At 43.9% G+C, this 18,083-nt stretch overlaps 1 protein-coding gene across 1 annotated transcript in view; it reads right to left on the reverse strand.

Annotated features, from left to right (window-relative positions):
• Positions 1-18,083, reverse strand: part of syngr2b (synaptogyrin 2b) — a 63,496-nt gene that overhangs the window by 28,722 nt on the left and 16,691 nt on the right. The window contains exon 2 of the mRNA XM_063030514.1: positions 6,203-6,440. Coding sequence (XP_062886584.1) covers positions 6,203-6,440 — 238 coding nt within the window. The remainder of the gene's footprint in view (positions 1-6,202; positions 6,441-18,083) is intronic.

Here is an 18,083-nt window from a genome sequence, read left to right on the forward strand (position 1 = left end):
GGTGCCGGGAAGATGGGGTGAGCGTGCATGTCCAGGAAAACGGAGGAGATGTGGGTGAGAGCAGCAACAACAGTGGAGGGAGGAGAAACCCTGTTTTTTTTTTAAAAGGAGGACATCTCTGCTGTCCTGGAGTGGAAACCTGCATCCAGGGAACAGATGCTGCAGAGGCAAAGAAACCCAGAAAAGGGAATAGCATTTTTACAGGAGGTAGGGTGGGAAGAGGTATACTCGAGATAACTGTGGAAATCAGTAGGTTTGTAAAAGATATAAAAGGTAGAAGAGTTGGAAAGTGGCTGCCAGCTTCAGACACTCAGCTAGAAGGTCAAATCACACCTTCAACATCACCACAAACAACAGCAACGAAAGGGGAAGAAAGAAAGGGTGGTGAGTGTAACTAAAGTAAGCGAAGTGCTTGAATTTCAATGAAGTATCAGAGCCTACGGGGCAACAGGACAAAAGTTCAAAGTTCAAATTAAATTTACCTATGATGGACTGGGCCGTATCCACTACTTTTTGGAGGAATTTCCATTCAAGGGCATTGCTGTTTCCACACCATGCTGTGATGTAGCCAGTCAACACAGCACACATCAACAGAAGTTAGTGCAAATCATAGTGCACAAGACTGCTCCAGATTCAAGTACAATGACTTGTATTATGCCCTCATGAAGGAACAATGTTAAAGATTTTCATACTGCTTATCTTTAGTCTCCGTTACCAGCTGCCAAGTCTCGAGGGCCTTCGTCATAGAGTGACATTGGACAGGCTACAATTTTACTCCTTGAAGCGTAGGCAGTGGAGGAGTAACCTTATAAGAATATAAAATCATGAGCCGTACAGATGGGATGAATGCCTACATTGTTTTTTTAGTTCTCCTTCCGTACAAAAAAGTGAGGGCATAGGTTTAAGGCGTGAGGGGAGAAAAAAAGATTTTAAAGGGGGCTCAAGGGGTAACTTCTTCACAGAGGGTACAGCGTATTGCTGCCAGAAGTAGAGACAGATACAATTAAAAAGGTTAAGTACACAGATACAGTGGCATGCAAAAGTTTGGGCACCCCTGGTCAAAATTTCTGTTACTCTGAATAGCTAAGCGAGTAAAAGATGAACTGATTTCCAAAAGGCATAACGTTAAAGATGACACATTTCTTTAATATTTTAAGCAAAATTACTTCTTTATTTCCATCTTTTACAGTTTCAAATAACAAAAAAAGAAAAGGGCCCGAAGCAAAAGTTTGGGTACCCTGCATGGTCAGTACTTAGTAATACCCCCTTTGGCAAGTATCAAAGCTTGTAAACGCTTTCTGTAGCCAGCTAAGAGTCTTTCAATACTTGTTTGGGGGATTTTCGCCCATTCTTCCTTGCAAAAGGCTTCTCGTTCTGTGAGATTATTGTTCTATTCAAAAGGCTCAAAGGAACATCTAAACAAACCTGATGTATTTGGGAAACAAGCTCTGTGGGCTGATGAAGTGAAAATAGAACTTTTTGACCACAATGAGCAAAGGTATGTTTGGAGAAAAAAGGGTGCAGAATTTCGCGAGAAGAACCCCTCTCCAACTGTTAAGCACGAGGGTGGATCGATCATGCTTTGGGCTTGTGTTGCAGCCAGTGGCACGGGGAACATTTACTGGTAGAGAGAAGAATGAATTCAATTAAATACCAGAAAATTCTGGAAACAAACATCACACCGCCTGTAACAAAGCCGAAGATGAAATGAGGATGGCTTCTACAACAAGATAATGAACCTAATCACACCTCAAAATCCACAGTGGACTACCTCAAGAGGCGCAAGCTGAAGGTTTTGCCATGGCCCTCACAGTCCCCTGACCTAAACATCATCGAGAATCTGTGGATAGACCTCAAAAGAGCAGTGCATGCAAGATGGCCCAAGAATCTCACAGAACTCGAAGCCTTTTGCAAGGAAGAATGGACGAAAATCCCCCAAACAAGAATTGAAAGACTCTTAGCTGGCTACAAAACGCGTTTACAAGCTGTGATACTTGCCAAAGCGGGTATTACTAAGTACTGCCATGTTGGGTGCTCAAACTTTTGCTTCGGGCCCTTTTCCTTTTTTGTTATTTTGAAACTGTAAAAGATGGAAATAAAAGAAGTTTTCTTGCTTAAAATATTAAAGAAATGTGTCATCTTTAACTTTATGCCTTTTGGAAATCAGTTCATCTTTTACTCGCTTAGCTATTCAGAGTAACAGAAATTTTGACCAGGGGTGCCCAAACATTTGCATGCTGCTGTAGGAGGAGGTTTAGTGAGATGTGGGCTAAACACATATAAACCGTGGTTTGCATGGGAAGGGTAGGCTGAAGGGCCTCTTTCCATGCAGTTTACTCTGTGGATCTAAGCTGCAAACATCCTTGAGTATTGTTGGTAAAAACAAGAGATTCTGCAGATGCTGGGAATCCAGAGAAACATACAAAATGTTGGAGGAACCTAGCAGGTCAGGCAGCATCTATGCAGATACTATTTGACTGCTGTCCTCTCATCCAATTCTCAGTTATGTCTTCATTTACCAAGTCATCTAGTCAATTTCTGTAATAGAGCAGCGGTCTCCAACCACCGGGCCGCGGATCAGTACCGGGCTGCAAAGCATGTGCTACCAGGCCGTGAGGAAACAATATGAGTCAGCTGCACCTTGTCTCATTCCCTGTCACGCACTGTTGAACTTGAACATAGGGTTGCCAACTGTCCCGTATTGCCAGGACATCCCGTATATTGGGCTAAATTGGTTTGTCCCACACAGGACCACTCTTGTCCCGTATTTCCCCCGCTAAGGTAGAGCGTTCCTACGAAACCGTTCGTAAGCCGAAATGGCATAAAGCGCAGAAGCAATTACCATTAATTTATATGGGAAAAATTTGAGCGTTCGCAGACCCAAAAAATAACCTACCAAATCATTCCAAATAACACATAAAACCTAACTCTAACATATGGTAAAAGCAGGAATGATATGATAAATACACAGCCTACATAAAGTAGAAATAATGTATGTACAGTGTAGTCAGGAAGATTAAGTCAAAACCGACTTGTAGAAAAAAAAATTGGCACGTACGTGCATGCGCACGTCATGCATGTGCACACAGGTGCCCGCGCAAGGCTTCATGGTCATGGTAGCCTTTCTCGGGGTAAACACTGTCCCGTATTTGACTGCTACTTTTGTCCCTTATTTGGGAGTGAGAAAGTTGGCAACCCTAACTGTAAAAGACATGCTGAGGTGAGTTTAATCCTACTTGAACAGCCCCCTGGTCGGCCAGTCCGCAAGAACACTGTCAATATTAAACCGGTCCATGGTGCAAAAAAGGTTGGGGACCCCTGTAATAGAGCACACAGATTACCTTTCTTGCTGCTCTCTTCAAAATTCAAAGGGAAATTTATTATCAAAGTACGTATGTGTCACCATACACTGAGATTCATTCTCATGCAGGCATTCACAATAAATACAAAAAGTACAGTAGAATCTATGAAAAGATACACACCACTAATGTGCAAATGAAGGCAAACGGTGCAAATACAATATATACAGTGCCTATAAAAAGTATTCACCCCATCCCTTTGGAAGTTTTCATGTTCTATTGTTTTACAACATTGAATCACAGTGGATTTAATTTGGCTTTTCTTGACACTGATCAACAGAAAAAGACCCTTTCGTGTCAAAGTGAAAACAGATCTCTACAAAGTGATCTAAATTAATTACAAATATAAAACACTAACTAATTGATAGCATAGGTATTCACCCCCTTTAATATGATACGTCATATCATCACTGGTTCAGTCAATTGGTTTGAGAAATCAAATAATTAGTTAAACGGAGATCTGTTTTTGGAGACCTGTTGCAATCAAGGTGTTTGAATTGATTGTAGTAAAAGTACACCTGAATCTGTAAGGTCCAACTGCTGGCGAGTCAGAATCCTGAAAAAACTACACCATCAAGACAAAAAACACTCCAAGCAACTCTGCAAAAAGGTTATTGGAAAGCACAAGTCAGAAGATGGATACAAGAAAATTTCCAAGTCACTGACTATCCCTTGGAGAACAGTTAAGTCAATCATCAAGAAATGGAAAGAATATGGCACAGCTGAAAATCTGCCTAGAGCAGGCCGTCCTCAAAAACTGAGTGACTGTGCAAGAAGGGGACAAGTGAGGGAGGCCGCCATGAGACCTATGACAGCTCTGAAGGAGTTACAAGCTTCAGTGGCTAAGATGGGAGAGACTGCGCGTACAACAACTATTGTTCGGGTGCTTCACCAGTCACAGCTTTATGAGAGAGTGGCAAAGAGAAAGCCACTGTTGAAAAAAACTCACATGAAATCTCAGCTAGGGTTTGGCAGAAGGCACGTAGGAGACTTGGAAGTCAGGTGGAAGAAGATATAATGGTCTGATGAAACCAAAATTGCAACTTGGGAGAAGATTTGTTTTCCAGCGAGACAATAACACCAAGCGTAAAGCCAAACCTACACAGGAATAGCTTAAAAACAACAAAGTTAGTGTCCTGGAGTGGCCAAGTCAGAGTCCAGACCTCAATCCAATTCAGAATTTGTGGCTGGACTTGAAAAGGGCTGTTCACTCATGATCCCCATGCAATCTGACAGAGCTTGAGCAGTTTTGCAAAGAAGAATGTGGAAAAATTGTAGTGTCGAGATGTACAAGGACCTATCCACACAGACTCAAGGTTGTAATTGCTGCCAAAGTTGCATCTACTAAATACCTACTTGAAGGGGGTGAACAGTTATGCAATCAATTATTTTGTGTTTACTGTAATAAATTTAGACCAAATTTGACATGTTGGTCAGTGCCAAAAAGCCAAATTAAATCTACCGTGATTCAATGTTGTAAAACAATAAACCATGAAAACTTCCAAAGTGGGGGGGGGGGGTGAATAGACACTGTAAATAAATTAATAATGAGAACGAGAGACGTAGATTCTTTGACAGCAAGTCCATAGTTTGTGAATCACCCCTGGAGGAGGATACAAAACTGTATTGCACACAACTCATTGTATAAAGTTCAAAGTACATTTATTATCAAAGTATGTATAAATTATGCAACCTTGAGGTTTGTCTGCTTACGGGCAGCCACAAAGCAAGAAGTCCAAAAGAACCCAATTAAGAAAGACCAACACCCAATGTGCAGAGAAAGAGAAAAAAAACACAAATCTTGCAAACAATAGGAGCAACAACATTCCAGATCAAATTGAGTCCACAGACCCGCAGGCCCAAAGCCTCAATCTCAGATCATCACAGAGTGGGGCTAATCACCACGAAGCTTGCAGACACAAAGCACGTAGCAGCGGGAGCAGTCTGTCAGCCTCAGAACCACGGAGAGAGAAGTGAACATCACATGAGAGTGAGTGAAATTGGCCCAACCCTCACCTCCAGTCCTGACACCCTGCCTTTTCAGTCTATCTGGGCTGGCATTATATATTGGATGGGATATTCCTTAACAGAGCTACAGAAATTGCATCATGAATGCTAAATCAGATGTCCTAAATTTCATTTTGCAATGAAGTAGCAAACCCAAGAACTTCATGTGATGTTCCAATTTAAATAACCAATGGAAATTCTGATCAGGAAGGAAACTCCCATATAAAACGAATGTTGAAAGGCTTAGGAATGTGGAAAGGATGAGTCCTATATTGGAGGAACCTCGGACCAGAAGGCCCAGCCTCAGAATACAAGGATGTCCCTTTAGAACAGAGGTGAGGAGGAATTTCTTTAGCTAAATGGTGACGAATCTGTGAAATTGCGGTTGTGAAGACTACTCAGGTTGCTATGCTCCATGCCTGCTAATATGACAAACTGATAAGCGAGGCTTTGGGCCTACTCTGGACTGCTCCAGTGTTCAGATCTGAGGACTCATTTTTGGTTCGGAATGCTGTTGTTCGCTTCAATTATTTGCATGACTTGTATTTTGTTTTCTTTTTCTTGCACATTGAGTATTGGTCTTTTATTTTTATTATTTCTTTTAAATGGGTTATTTTGGGTGTCTTGCTTTGTGGCTACCTGTGAAGGCCAAGTCATCGAGTATACTTAAGCTGGAGGTTGATAGGTTCTTGATTAGTAAGGGTGTCGAGAAGGCAGGAGAATGGGGTTGATGGGGAAAATAATTCAGCTATGATGGATTGGCAGACTTGATGGGCTGAATGGCCTAATTCTGCTTCTATGTCAAATATCTTAAAACAAAGAGCAAAAATTGTTACCTGAAACTCCAAGGTCAGCCACGACGATGTGTTTGCGTTGGTTGACGTTGCTGATCTGCTGGAAGTAAACATCAAGAAAAAAGAAGACAATGCAGATGATAAACGCAAGCACTCCGATGCCTACGCCGTACTGACAGGCACCTGCATTGTCATTGAAGATGCACCGCAGCTCTCCAGACTCTGGGTGATTCAAATAACCCTCGCTAACAATACAGCTGAACACAATGATTGAGAAGATCTGCAAAAGACAAGAACAAAACAAAACACCTTAATTTTCACAAACTAAGACATTCCAACTTCCACAACCTCAGACTATCCAAAGCACTGCTCTCCAGGCACTCTGAGATGAAAGATAATTTCCCTTCCGTTCCTGTGAAGAATGGAAGGCTGAGTTTGGGTGAGACTAAAACTAGAGGTCATAGGTTAAGGGTGAAAGGTGAACTATTTAAGTGGAGCATGATGGAGAACTTCTCCACAGAGCACAGTGTGAGTGTGGGACAAGCTGCCAGTGGAAATGGTGGATTTGGATTTGATTTCAACATTGAAGAGAAATTTGGATAAGTACATGGACCCATAATCAACATTTTTCGGAACAGTTTCTTCCCCTCCGCCTCAAATTTTTGAATGGTCCATGAACAGTACTTTGCTACTTCTTTATTTGTTGCACTATTTATTTATTTAGTCCCGTGAAATAATTTTATGTCTCTTCTTTTTCTTTCTCTTGTAGTTACTGGGGTTTTTTTTTGCTTCTAGCAGTTGGGGTTCTCTTTTTCCTTCTTTTCTTTATAAAAAAATATTTTTTTCATTATCATATATTATTCTTTTTTGATAAGTTTTTTTTCTTCAGCTTTATTAACTGTATATATATCAATTTGCTGGAATTTTGTACCATATTAAAGCTGTAGAAGATTATATATCAATAAAAAGATTTTAAAAATGAAATGAAATAATTTTATGTCTTTGGTCTGCCACAAAACAACAAATTTCATGACATACGACTCAGTGATAATTAACCGGATTCTGAAAAAGGCTGGAATGGATTGGGTGGTCTGTACATTAAGGCAAAAATGCAGAGCCACCACCACCCACCTACACAAGTCACGGGCACTTGACATCATGTCCGCAATGAAATTTGCTCGAAATGTGTAAAGCGGACTTTCTATTTCATAATTTATATAGTACAATTTGTTTACATCCTCCTTTACATAGGGCTGCTAGACTTTGCTTGAGTTATAGGGTCACCTGGCCCTTCAGCCCATCAAGTCTACACTGAACTTCTGCTCATCTACACTAACCCCATTTGCCCATGTCCTCAGACTTGCTCATGCGTTTGTCTAAAACCCTCTTATACTTAGCGACTATAGCTCCTCTGGTAGAGTGTTTCAGATATCAACCATTCTGTGTCAATGTCCTCTCAAATCCAATAATTGAGAAGAAAAAGAATTTCAGGAGGGATGTATATTGTATCCATTTCTCTGACATTAAATGCGCCTATTGAAACCAACTGACCTATTGAATCCATTTTAAGACGGTGCTGGTGATGCCCAGTGACTACTTACAAAAGTCAAAACAAAGGAAACTACTACATACCTTACTAATCAACTCTTAATTGATACAGATCAACACCAACAAGCCTAACAATGGAGAGGCGACTATAAGTGGGGGGGGGGGGGAGAGAAATCGAGGCATGCGGTGGTGAAGGCGCAGGCCAGGTCATGGCAAACGGAGCAGAGGTGGAGGTGCAGGGAAGGCCAGGTAGTGGCAACAGAGTCGTGGCATCCCTGAGAACGAGGAAAGGACCGATGTCTGATCGATTTAAGCACCAGGCTGAAATGGAAAAGTCAGGTATGGGCCAAATTGTGGTACTGGGGTCCAGGCCCCAGAGCAGTCCGGGAGCAAGGAACAACCCGATGTTTGGACCGAGCCAGATTGAAAACGTCAGGGTGTCAGGATCAGAAGGCCAGGTTTGCTTGCCGATCCGCGACTTTTACTCAGCTTTGCCATGAACTGCTCCAGCTGCAATGACGTCTGGCTTCGTACCTTCTGTAAAACTCCAGTTCTGAAGCTATTTATTTAGTTTTAGTGTTTCCATGAATTGTTTTCCATCCCCCCCCCCCCCCGCACATGGGATGTTTGATGTGTTTTTTAAAAATGTGTTCTTTTGGGTTTCTCTGTTTTGTGGCTGCCTGTAAGGAGACAAATCTCAAGGTTGTATCATGTATACACACTTTGATAATAAATGTACTTTGAACTTTGAAAGCTCCCCTCTCTCACCTTAAACCTATGCTCTCAGTCCAAAAGACGGACCTGAACCCTAAATGTGAACCATCCGTTTCCTCCTGCCTGACCCCGAGTTCCTCCAGCATCTCACACGTTAAACCGACGCCCTCTTGTTCTTGATACTCTTATGTTCTGGTGCAGAAATGATCTTGACTATCTATCTCTCTCAGTGCTAAAAGCCACATCTAAAGAGAAGCTCCAAGAAATACTAGAGAAAGGCGAATAAAGTGCAAAGGGAGGTTTGACCATCAACTGCGAGAAGACTGAGAGTATGGTTGTCACGAAGAAGAAAGAAAGAAATACAGAAAAGCAAACTGAAAACGGGCAATGGAACAATTAAACAAACATGGAATTTCAGTCACTTAGGGGGCACGATAGCATCTAATGGTAGGGCTGATGTTGAAATTAGGAGGAAAATTAGAACTGCTAAATGCATGTTTGAGCAAGGTAATAAAGAATATCATAATTTCTAATGGTACAGAGCTCAGGTGTTGCAAGGCTACATTCATTCCACAGTAACATATGGAAGTGATATTGTGCTGGCGCGTGGCCAAGTGGTTAAGGCGCAAGTCTAGTGATTTGAAGGTCGTTAGTTCGAGCCTTGGCTGAGGCAACGTGTTGTGTCCTTGAGCAAGGCACTTAACCACACTGCAACGACACTGGTGCCAAGCTGTATGGGTCTTAATGCCCTTCCCTTGGGCAACATCGATGGCATGGAGAGGGGAGACTTGCAGCACGGGCAACTGCTGGTCTTCCATACAACCTTGCCCAGGCCTGCGCCCTGGAAACCTTCCAAGGCACAAATGCATGGTCTCATGAGACTAACGGATGCCTATAACATTTGGAAGTGAATGCTAGACAATACCAAGGCAAAGTGAGGGAAGGCTTGAAGCTGCAGAAATGAGATTTTTGAGAAGAATGACGAAATCAGCATGGAAGGACAGAGAAACAAATGAGGAAGTGTTCCAGAGTGTAGATTACATGGTCGGCACAACATTTGTGGGCCAAAGGGCCTGTAACGTGCTGTAAATTTCTATGTTCTATGAAAAGCCAGGACAAGAAGAGAGCTCATATCATCAATCAGGAAACGGCAGCTGGAATTTCTGGGACATATACTGAGGAAATAGAAACTTAAACATCTTGCAGTGAAGGGAAAAAGTGATGGAAGAAAAAATCGTGGTCGACAGTTCATGACATTCATGAGTTATATCAAGGGATGGACAGGCAAAAGATTTGAGGAGCTCATCAGAACAACTCAGACTGAACACAAATGGGAAAACCACAATCACTTTGTATGACATGGCACATAGCGATGATGATCGTCCTCACAATCTTATATACTTCTCTCAGGTCATCTCTCAATTCCCTTGCTCCAGGAAAACAAGCTCAGTCTGTCCTACCTTGCTCCATATCTAAACTTCTCCAATGCGGCAAAGTCCTGGTGAATCTTGCCAACTAAATCGGCTATTGCCGATTTGGACAAAGAACTACAACTTAGACAAAAGGCATCTCAATGCCAGGGACCCAACCAGTGTAGTCCGGAAGAATTCTCGTGGCAGGGTCCTGGTGTCTGTGGGTCACCTCAGTGTCAGAAAGATATAGACTCAAGTCTCAATCGAGCTCAAAGGGAACGCTACAGTCCATCAGGCGAGACCCGATGCAGAATGGGAGACCGCTTTGCTGAACACCTATGCTCTGTCCGCCAGAGAAAGCAGGATCTCCCAGTGGCCACACATTTTAATTCCACGTCCCATTCGCATTCTGACATGTCTATCCACGGCCTCCTCTACTGTAAAGATGAAGCCACACTTAGGTTAGAGAAACAACACCTTATATTTTGTCTGGGTAGCCTCCAACCTGATGGCATGAACATTGACTTCTCTAACTTCTGCTAATGCCCCACCTCCCCCTCATACCCCATCCGTTATTTATTTATATACACACATTCTTTCTCTCCCTCTCCTTTTTCTCCCTCTGTCCCTCTCACTATACCCCTTGCCCATCCTCTGGGTTCCCCTCCCCCCTTGTCTCTCTCCCTGGGCCTCCTGTCCCATGATCCTCTCATATCCCCTTTGCCAATCACCTGTCCAGCTCTTGGCTCCATCCCTCCCCCCCTGTCTTCTCCTATCATTTTGGATCTCCCCCTCCCACGTTCAAATCTCTTACTAACTCTTCCTTCAGTTAGTCCTGACGAATGGTCTCAGCCTGAAACGTCGACTGTACCTCTTCCTAGAGATGCTGCCTGGCCTGCCGCATTCACCAGCAACTTTGATGTGTGTTGCTAGTCTATCAGAGGAACTTGTTTCTAATTCAATATTAAACTGGAGGTCCCACCTGCTCTCCCAGGTAAATAAAAGATCCCAGGACATTGCAGTATTTAAACAGTGTTAAGCTGGGAAGTGTTGATGTACAAAGACTTGGAGGCTCCAGTGCACCAAAGCAAATATTAAGTGATCAATGGGTCAAATGGTACATTGACCTTCATAGCAAGAGGGTTTGAGTACAAGAACTAAGACATATTGGTATAGTCAGGTACTTGGTGAGATGCCATCTGGTGTATTCTGGGCAGTCTTGCCCAAAAGAGGATACAAATGCCACAGGAGACTGGGAAGTTTCTCCACATTAAATCAAAGAAGTAGAATTAGGCTATTTGGCCTATCGTATCTGCTCCACCAATAGATCATGGCTGATTTATTATCCCTCTCAACCCCATTCTTTTGCCTTCTCCCTGTAAGCTTTAATGCCCTTAATAATCAAGAATCTATCTACCTCCACTTTAAGTGCACCCAATGACTTGACCTCCACAGCCGTCTGTGGCAATGAATTTCACTGATTCACCACACAAAAGAAATTCCTCCATCTCTGTTCTATAAGGACGTCCCTCTATTCTGAGGCTGTCTCTCTGGTCCTAGACTTGCCCACTATAGGAATTGCCCTCTCCACATGGCAAGACCCATCTGAGGAAAGATGCGATTGAGAAAGTTTGCATTTGCTAAAGGGGATCTGATTGACACTACCAATTTTAAAGGGAGACAAGATTCGAGATTCAAGGTTCAAGTTTATTTATCACGTGTACTTCAGAACATACGGTGCTGCTTGCGTTAACAACCAACACGCACAAGTGTGTGCCAGGGGCAGCCCACAAGTGTTGTCACACATTCTGGCACCAACACAGCATGCTCACAATTCTTGGCAGAACAACACAGAGCACAACAAGCAACAAAATAAAATAATAACAGCAAAACAAGCCAGGTCCCCCCCCCAACCTCATCCACGTCAATATGGTCCGCTAACCACAAGACTGTCTGTATTCATCAGCCTCCAGTGGACCCGAATGAGATGGATGAGTATCAAGAACAACACCCGAACCTCAGGACACAGGGCAAGGAGTTTCGGACTGTGAAGAGAAACCCACTCACCTCAAAGGGGGAGAGCCAGTCCACAAATTAACTGCTGAAACTCCCATAGTCATTGAACTTCTAAAGTGCCCTATTGGCTCAAAACATATTGGAACATTGTGAAAGACTACAAAATACAACACACACAGAATGCTGGAGGAACTCAGCAGGTCAGGCAGCATCTACGGAAAGGCACAGTCTACGTTTCGGGCTGAGACCCTTCATCAGGACTGGAAAGGAAGGGGAGGGAAGCCAGAATAAGGTGGTGGGGAAGGAGGAAGGAGGGTAGCTAGAAGGAGATAGGTGAAGTCAGGCAAGGGGAAAGGGGAAAGTAGTAAGAAGCTGGGAGGTGATAGGTGGAAATGGTGAAAGGCTGGTGAAGAAGGAAACTGATAGGAGAGAAGAAAGGCTTTCTTTCACATCTGCCAGAGGTTTATTAAGTTGTTTATGAGATTTTACACTGAAAAGTTACACTTTAAAATGTAGCACACACAAGGTGCTGGAGGAACTCAGCAGGCCAGGCAGCAGTTATGGAAAATAGCAAACGGTCGACGATTCGGGCCAAGACCCTTCGTCAGGACATCCATAGATGCTGCCTAGCCTGCTGAGTTCCTCTAGCATTTCCTGACACTTTAGAACGTGCAGAGTTCCTTCAACAAAATATTATGGCTCACCCAACTATAGCTGTCTCATGAGATGCTCCAAGTGGATTTGTCATAACAGTTTATAAGGGTCCTCACTTGGCAAATTGTGCAAGGCCTGACATCTAATTTCTTCAGAAGTTAACTTCATTACTACAAGTTAATTCTGTTATAGCCAATTACAACTCACGGGATAACTACTCTACTTCAAAGCCTAAAAGAAAGTTCGATAAGCAAGCTTTAATTCTGAGAAAATAGCATGCATTATGAAAACTTACTGCCCGAGAAACCACAAGTCTGTTATTTAGCATGTTGGTTCAAATGCCATTAAGTAGAGCTTCCATGAAGGCTTACCATTGAGTACATCTACAAGGAGCACAGCCACAAGAAAGCAGCATCCATCGTCAAGGACCCCCACCATCCAGGCCCTGCTCTCTTCTCACTGCTGCCATCATGGAGGTGGTACAGGAACCTTAGGTCCCACACCACCAGGTTCAGGAACAGCTATTACCCTACAACTATCAGGCTCCTGAACCAGTAACCTGGACAACTTCACTCATCTCAACTCTGAACTGATTCCACAAGCTACAGACACACTTTCCAGGACTCTATACTCACGTTCTCAGTGTTATTTATTTACCTTTTTTTTTGCACAATTTCTCTTCTTTTACATATTGTCTTTGCTAATGTGTGGTTTTTTATTCTATTGTACTTCCTCATTTTCCTGTAAATTCCTGGAGAAAAAAAATGAGTCCCAAGGTAGAATATGGGGAGGGACGGTAGCATAGTGGTTGGCACAACACCTTACAGTACAGGCGACCCAGGTTCAATTCCCGCCGCTGCCTGTAAGGAGTTTGTACGTTCTCCCCGTGACCGCATGGGTTTCCTCTGGGTGCTCGGGAATCCCCTCACAGTCCAAAGACATACCGGTGGGTAGGTTAATTTGTCCCGTGATTAGGCTCGGATTAAATCAGGGTATTGCTGGTCGGTGTGGCTTGAAGGATCAGTAGGGCCTATCCCACACTATATATCAATAAGTAAATAAATGTGTACTTTGAACTTCAAAAGTTATTCAAAGCCTCAGAATGACTACCATTGTTCATTTGTGAGGAACCATTTGTGAGGAACTCCCTCGTGCACAGGATAGTAGGAGATTTGAAACCTGAACTTTGCTCCCAACCTGTGACCAGGGAGATACAAGTCTCCACCACACTGAGCTGTTTCATTTGCACCTTGTTTCACCGAAACGTTGCTTTTCCCAGTCCTGGCTCGAGGCACTGTGCCGAACTGCCTTGGCTGTGACTGGTCAGTCAGTCAGACACTCAGCTGCTCAAGTGTGCCAGTCCCAGACTGAGCCCATATATGCCAAGTGACAGATGCCAGCTATCCGTTACCCCACTCCGGTCCTGGACTCTAGCAGAGGAGCCCAATGGAGCTGAAATCCCACTGGCAAATTGGTCTCTCCCACCCTGCACCAATCAGGCACAGCATGGAGGAAAAGACAAACAAGTGTGCCAAGTTTAAATGCTTATTTCAATCTACTGTATATAGGGAAGGTTGGTAAAGTTCCTCCCTGTGCCTTGTTCGGCACGTCGGGCAGCAACCTTGCTGTTTCTTTAGCTTTTGTCTGTTTTACCAGGCCAAGTTGCTAGCTCAATGCTTAACCCAGCACAGATGGAAAGTACGCAAGGAGCTGCACACATCAAAGTTGCTGGTGAACGCAGCAGGCCAGGCAGCATCTCTAGGAAGAGGTACAGTCGACATTTCAGGCCGAGACCCTTCGTCAGGACTAACTGAAGAGCGAGCTAGTAAGAGATTTAAAAGTGGGAGGGGAAGGGGGAGATCCAAAAGGAGGAGCTGGTTGGATTTGCCGATGTGGATACCATTACATCACCGGCACAGACAGTATATGCAGGTCAAGAATTCTGTTTGCCGTAATAAAATATTAACTTCTTACATAGAACACAGATCATAAAACACAGAACATGGAACACAGAACATAGAAAACAGAACAAAAAACACAGACATAAAATACAGAACATGGAACTTTAATTGTTCATATTAATAGTTACTAAAACTTTGAATATCAAAATTAAAAATATTACAGAACTTTTACAAACTATCTGTAGGAGGAATTCGGGGGGGCGGGGGTTGTCAAGCACCATCCGAGTAAAGGAACTGATGTTGGTTCAGGTCGAAATATTGCACAGGGATTCAATTTGTCAGCAGCTCCTCTTCTCTCTCAGATGCTGCTCGATGTGCTAAGTTCCTCCGGCAGATCGCTTGCTGCTCCAGAATCCTGCCTCAGCAGTCTCTCATGTCCACAAAGTCCACAGAAAGCTCCCCTAGCTTTGCATGTTTTCAAGGACTCGAGGGGTTCCATAGGCAGTACCTCAGAACTATGACAACTGAGCCCTAGTTGCTTCACCAGTTAACACGCGGGCTAGTTTGTTTAATCTCTTTGTCGGGTCTGCGAGGAGGTGGGGAAATGGCCAAAGAGCAAAATCTAGCTTGATGTTTATAACATGAACACAAGAGATTCTGCAGATGCTGGAAACTTTGAACAACACACACAAAATGCAGGTCAGGTAGCATCTATGGAGGGAAATAAACAGTCAACATTTCAGGCTGAGACCCTTCAACAAAGCAGGAAAGGAAGGGGGGAAAGGCTAGAATAAGGCGAGGGAAGGGTTATCTTTTGTATCTAGTGCTCTCAGTGCAACCTCCTCTACACCAGTGAGATATGACGCAGACTGCGGGACCACTTTGTTGAATGCCTTTGCTCTGTCCGCCGTAAAAGGCAGGATCTCCTGCCGGCTACCATTTCAATTCGACTTCCCATTCTGACATGTCTGTCCATGGCCTCCTCTACTCCTATGACGAGGCCAAACTCAAGTTGGAGGAGCTGACCTCAGATTCCATCTGGGTATCCTCTGGTTCGATGGCATAAACATTGCTTTCTCTAACTTCCAAAAATTTCTTCCGCGCCCCCCCCCCCACCCTTTTTCGTTTCTCCATTCTGGTTACCCTCTCACCCTTTCTATTCTCTTCACCTCCCTCTGGTGAACCTCCTCCTTCCCTTTCTCCCACGGTTCATTTTCCTCTCCTATCAGATTCCTCCTTCTTCAGCCCTTTACTTCCTCCACCTATCACCTTTCAGCTTCTTACTTCATTCCCCTCACTCACCTTCTCCCTCACATGGTCTCACCTACCACCTGCCATCTTGAGCTCCTTCCTCTCTCCCTCCCCCCTCACCTTATTCTGGCTTCTGCCCCTGTCCTCTTTCCAATCCTGGCGGAGGGTCTTGAGACTTCGACAGTTTATTCCCCTCCACAGATGGTGCTTGACCAGCAGAGTTCTGATTGTCTAACAACCCACCATCAGAAGAGAACAAAAATAAATGCATAATATTCCTCAACACCACAGTCAGCTTTCCTGTCAGAGATTGCTCAACTGACAAGAGTGGCACAACAGCAAGCTTCTAGCTCCGAGTTTGAGCAACATGCACACCACGTGACATCTCCATCTCGGTTTACACACAGCATGGTACACAGGATCTCACACACACACTGCATGCATGACTCTGCTTTGAACACAGGCCAGACAATGCAGGCTGGATGTAATACATCTTCCAGGCGTAAAGGGAATTGGATACAGGAGCTCACTTACATTTACTCTAAAGTTGAGAAGTCCTCAGGATTAATTGGAAAATTAGCTGGAGAAAACTTCTATCACTCCATACCCAATCCCTTCCCACATGTCAAACAGGCTGTTAGGGTTGTGATTTGTTGCTTTAAATGAATAGAAGTGCTATAAAAAGGAAGAATTGCGAAATAGTGGACAAGTCCCGGGGAAGTTTGCACAATTAGGCTTCATACCAGCCTGTCAAACACAGAGACAGGGACAGCAGAGCTGCCGCCTTTAGCTCCAGGCTTGAATCTAACTGTGGGTGTTTGCAACCGGTTTCTTCTGGGTAGTCCAGTATCCTCTCGTGTGCATTAAAGGTAGGTTCAAGGAGGATACGAGGGGCAAGATTTTTTTTTAAACTCGGAGAGTTGTGGATGCCTGGAATGCGCTGCCTGGTGTGGTGACTGAGGCAAATACATTAGAGGATTTTAAGAGATGTTAGGATAAGCAAATAAGGAAGATGGAGGGATATAGACATGGTGTAGGTGGGAGGGATTAGTGTTTGAGTTTTTTAAAACTTACTTTTATCTGGTTCAGTACAATATTGTGGGCTGAATATCCTGTTCCTGTGCTATTCTATGTTCTAACAACATACAGGTCAGTAGGTTAATTAACCACTGCAAATTGCCCCTAGTGTGTTGGTGAGTAATAGAATCTGAGAGGGCAGGGAAGAATTGATATGACAGTGAATACATGGCGAGGGGGAAAGAGTTGATGTGACAGTGGGGAGAAGAGGTTACAGGGAAAATGTATGGGGAATAATATTTTTCTATAAGCCAACATAGACTCAATGGGCCCAATGGCCTCCTTCTATGGTCATCATCATGATGTGCCGTGTTGTATGACGTGGGCGATCGTGGTCTTTGACCACGTTTCTTCTCGGCAAATTTTTCTACGGAAGTGGTTCGCCATAGCCTTCTTTACAAGACGGGTGACCCCCAGCATTACCAATACTCTTCAGAGATTGTCTGCCTGGCATCAGTGGTCACCTAACCGAGACTTGTGACAAGCACCAGCTGCTCATACGACCATCCGCCACCTGCTCTCATGGCTTCACGTGACCCTGATGGAGGCTGGAGGGGCTAAGCAGGTGCTACACCTTTTGCCCAAGGGTGACCTGCAGGCTAGTGGAGGCAAGGCTCGTCTTACAGCTCCTTTGGCAGAGACGCATCTCCACCCCCTCCATGGTATAAAAAAATTTACACCTGCAATGTTGGAGGAAAAGCAGACGGCAGTAACTGTTCACGGTGACAAGTACTGAGAGATAAGATATAGTTAATGCAAGTTTCAGGAGGCAGAGAAAAAGGAATTGAAAGGAATTGGAGCTTACAAAAGGTGTCATGATTACCTCACTGCAGTTATCTGGAACAGAGGAGAGATTGTATTACTATAGAAACCGGAAGAAAGAACAATGGTTCCCAGGTCTACCCTTCTCCTGTTGGCTCCACTTCCATTTCCTACCGTTCAGCACACGTTTCAGGGTGAGGGGATAATGGTTGAGGGATAAGCTATAGAAGAAACAGGGCGAGAGTGGGGAGGGTGGACAACGTATTATTAGTAATTCTGACATCTTAATGGTCCAACTGGGAATGAAGCTGGTATTAGGCAGCATCAGAACCATTGATCCCAATCATTAGATAGAGCCTTGGGTCAGGGGCATTCCCTTTACTCCACATCAAGGTTATGGAGTTAAGCATCATTCCAGAGACTCAGGCACATCATCTGGGCTAGCACTCCAGCCTGGTACTGAGGAAATGCCACATTGCCAAAGATAGCTGCCTTTCAGAGGAGATGTTAAACTGAGACTCCAACCTTTCTTGATATTCAAGATCCCTGGCCAGTCAGGAGTACATGAGGGTTCAGCCAAGGTCCAGG

Source organism: Mobula hypostoma, chromosome 22 (genome assembly GCF_963921235.1).
Source record: "Mobula hypostoma chromosome 22, sMobHyp1.1, whole genome shotgun sequence".
Classification (NCBI taxonomy): domain Eukaryota; kingdom Metazoa; phylum Chordata; class Chondrichthyes; order Myliobatiformes; family Myliobatidae; genus Mobula; species Mobula hypostoma.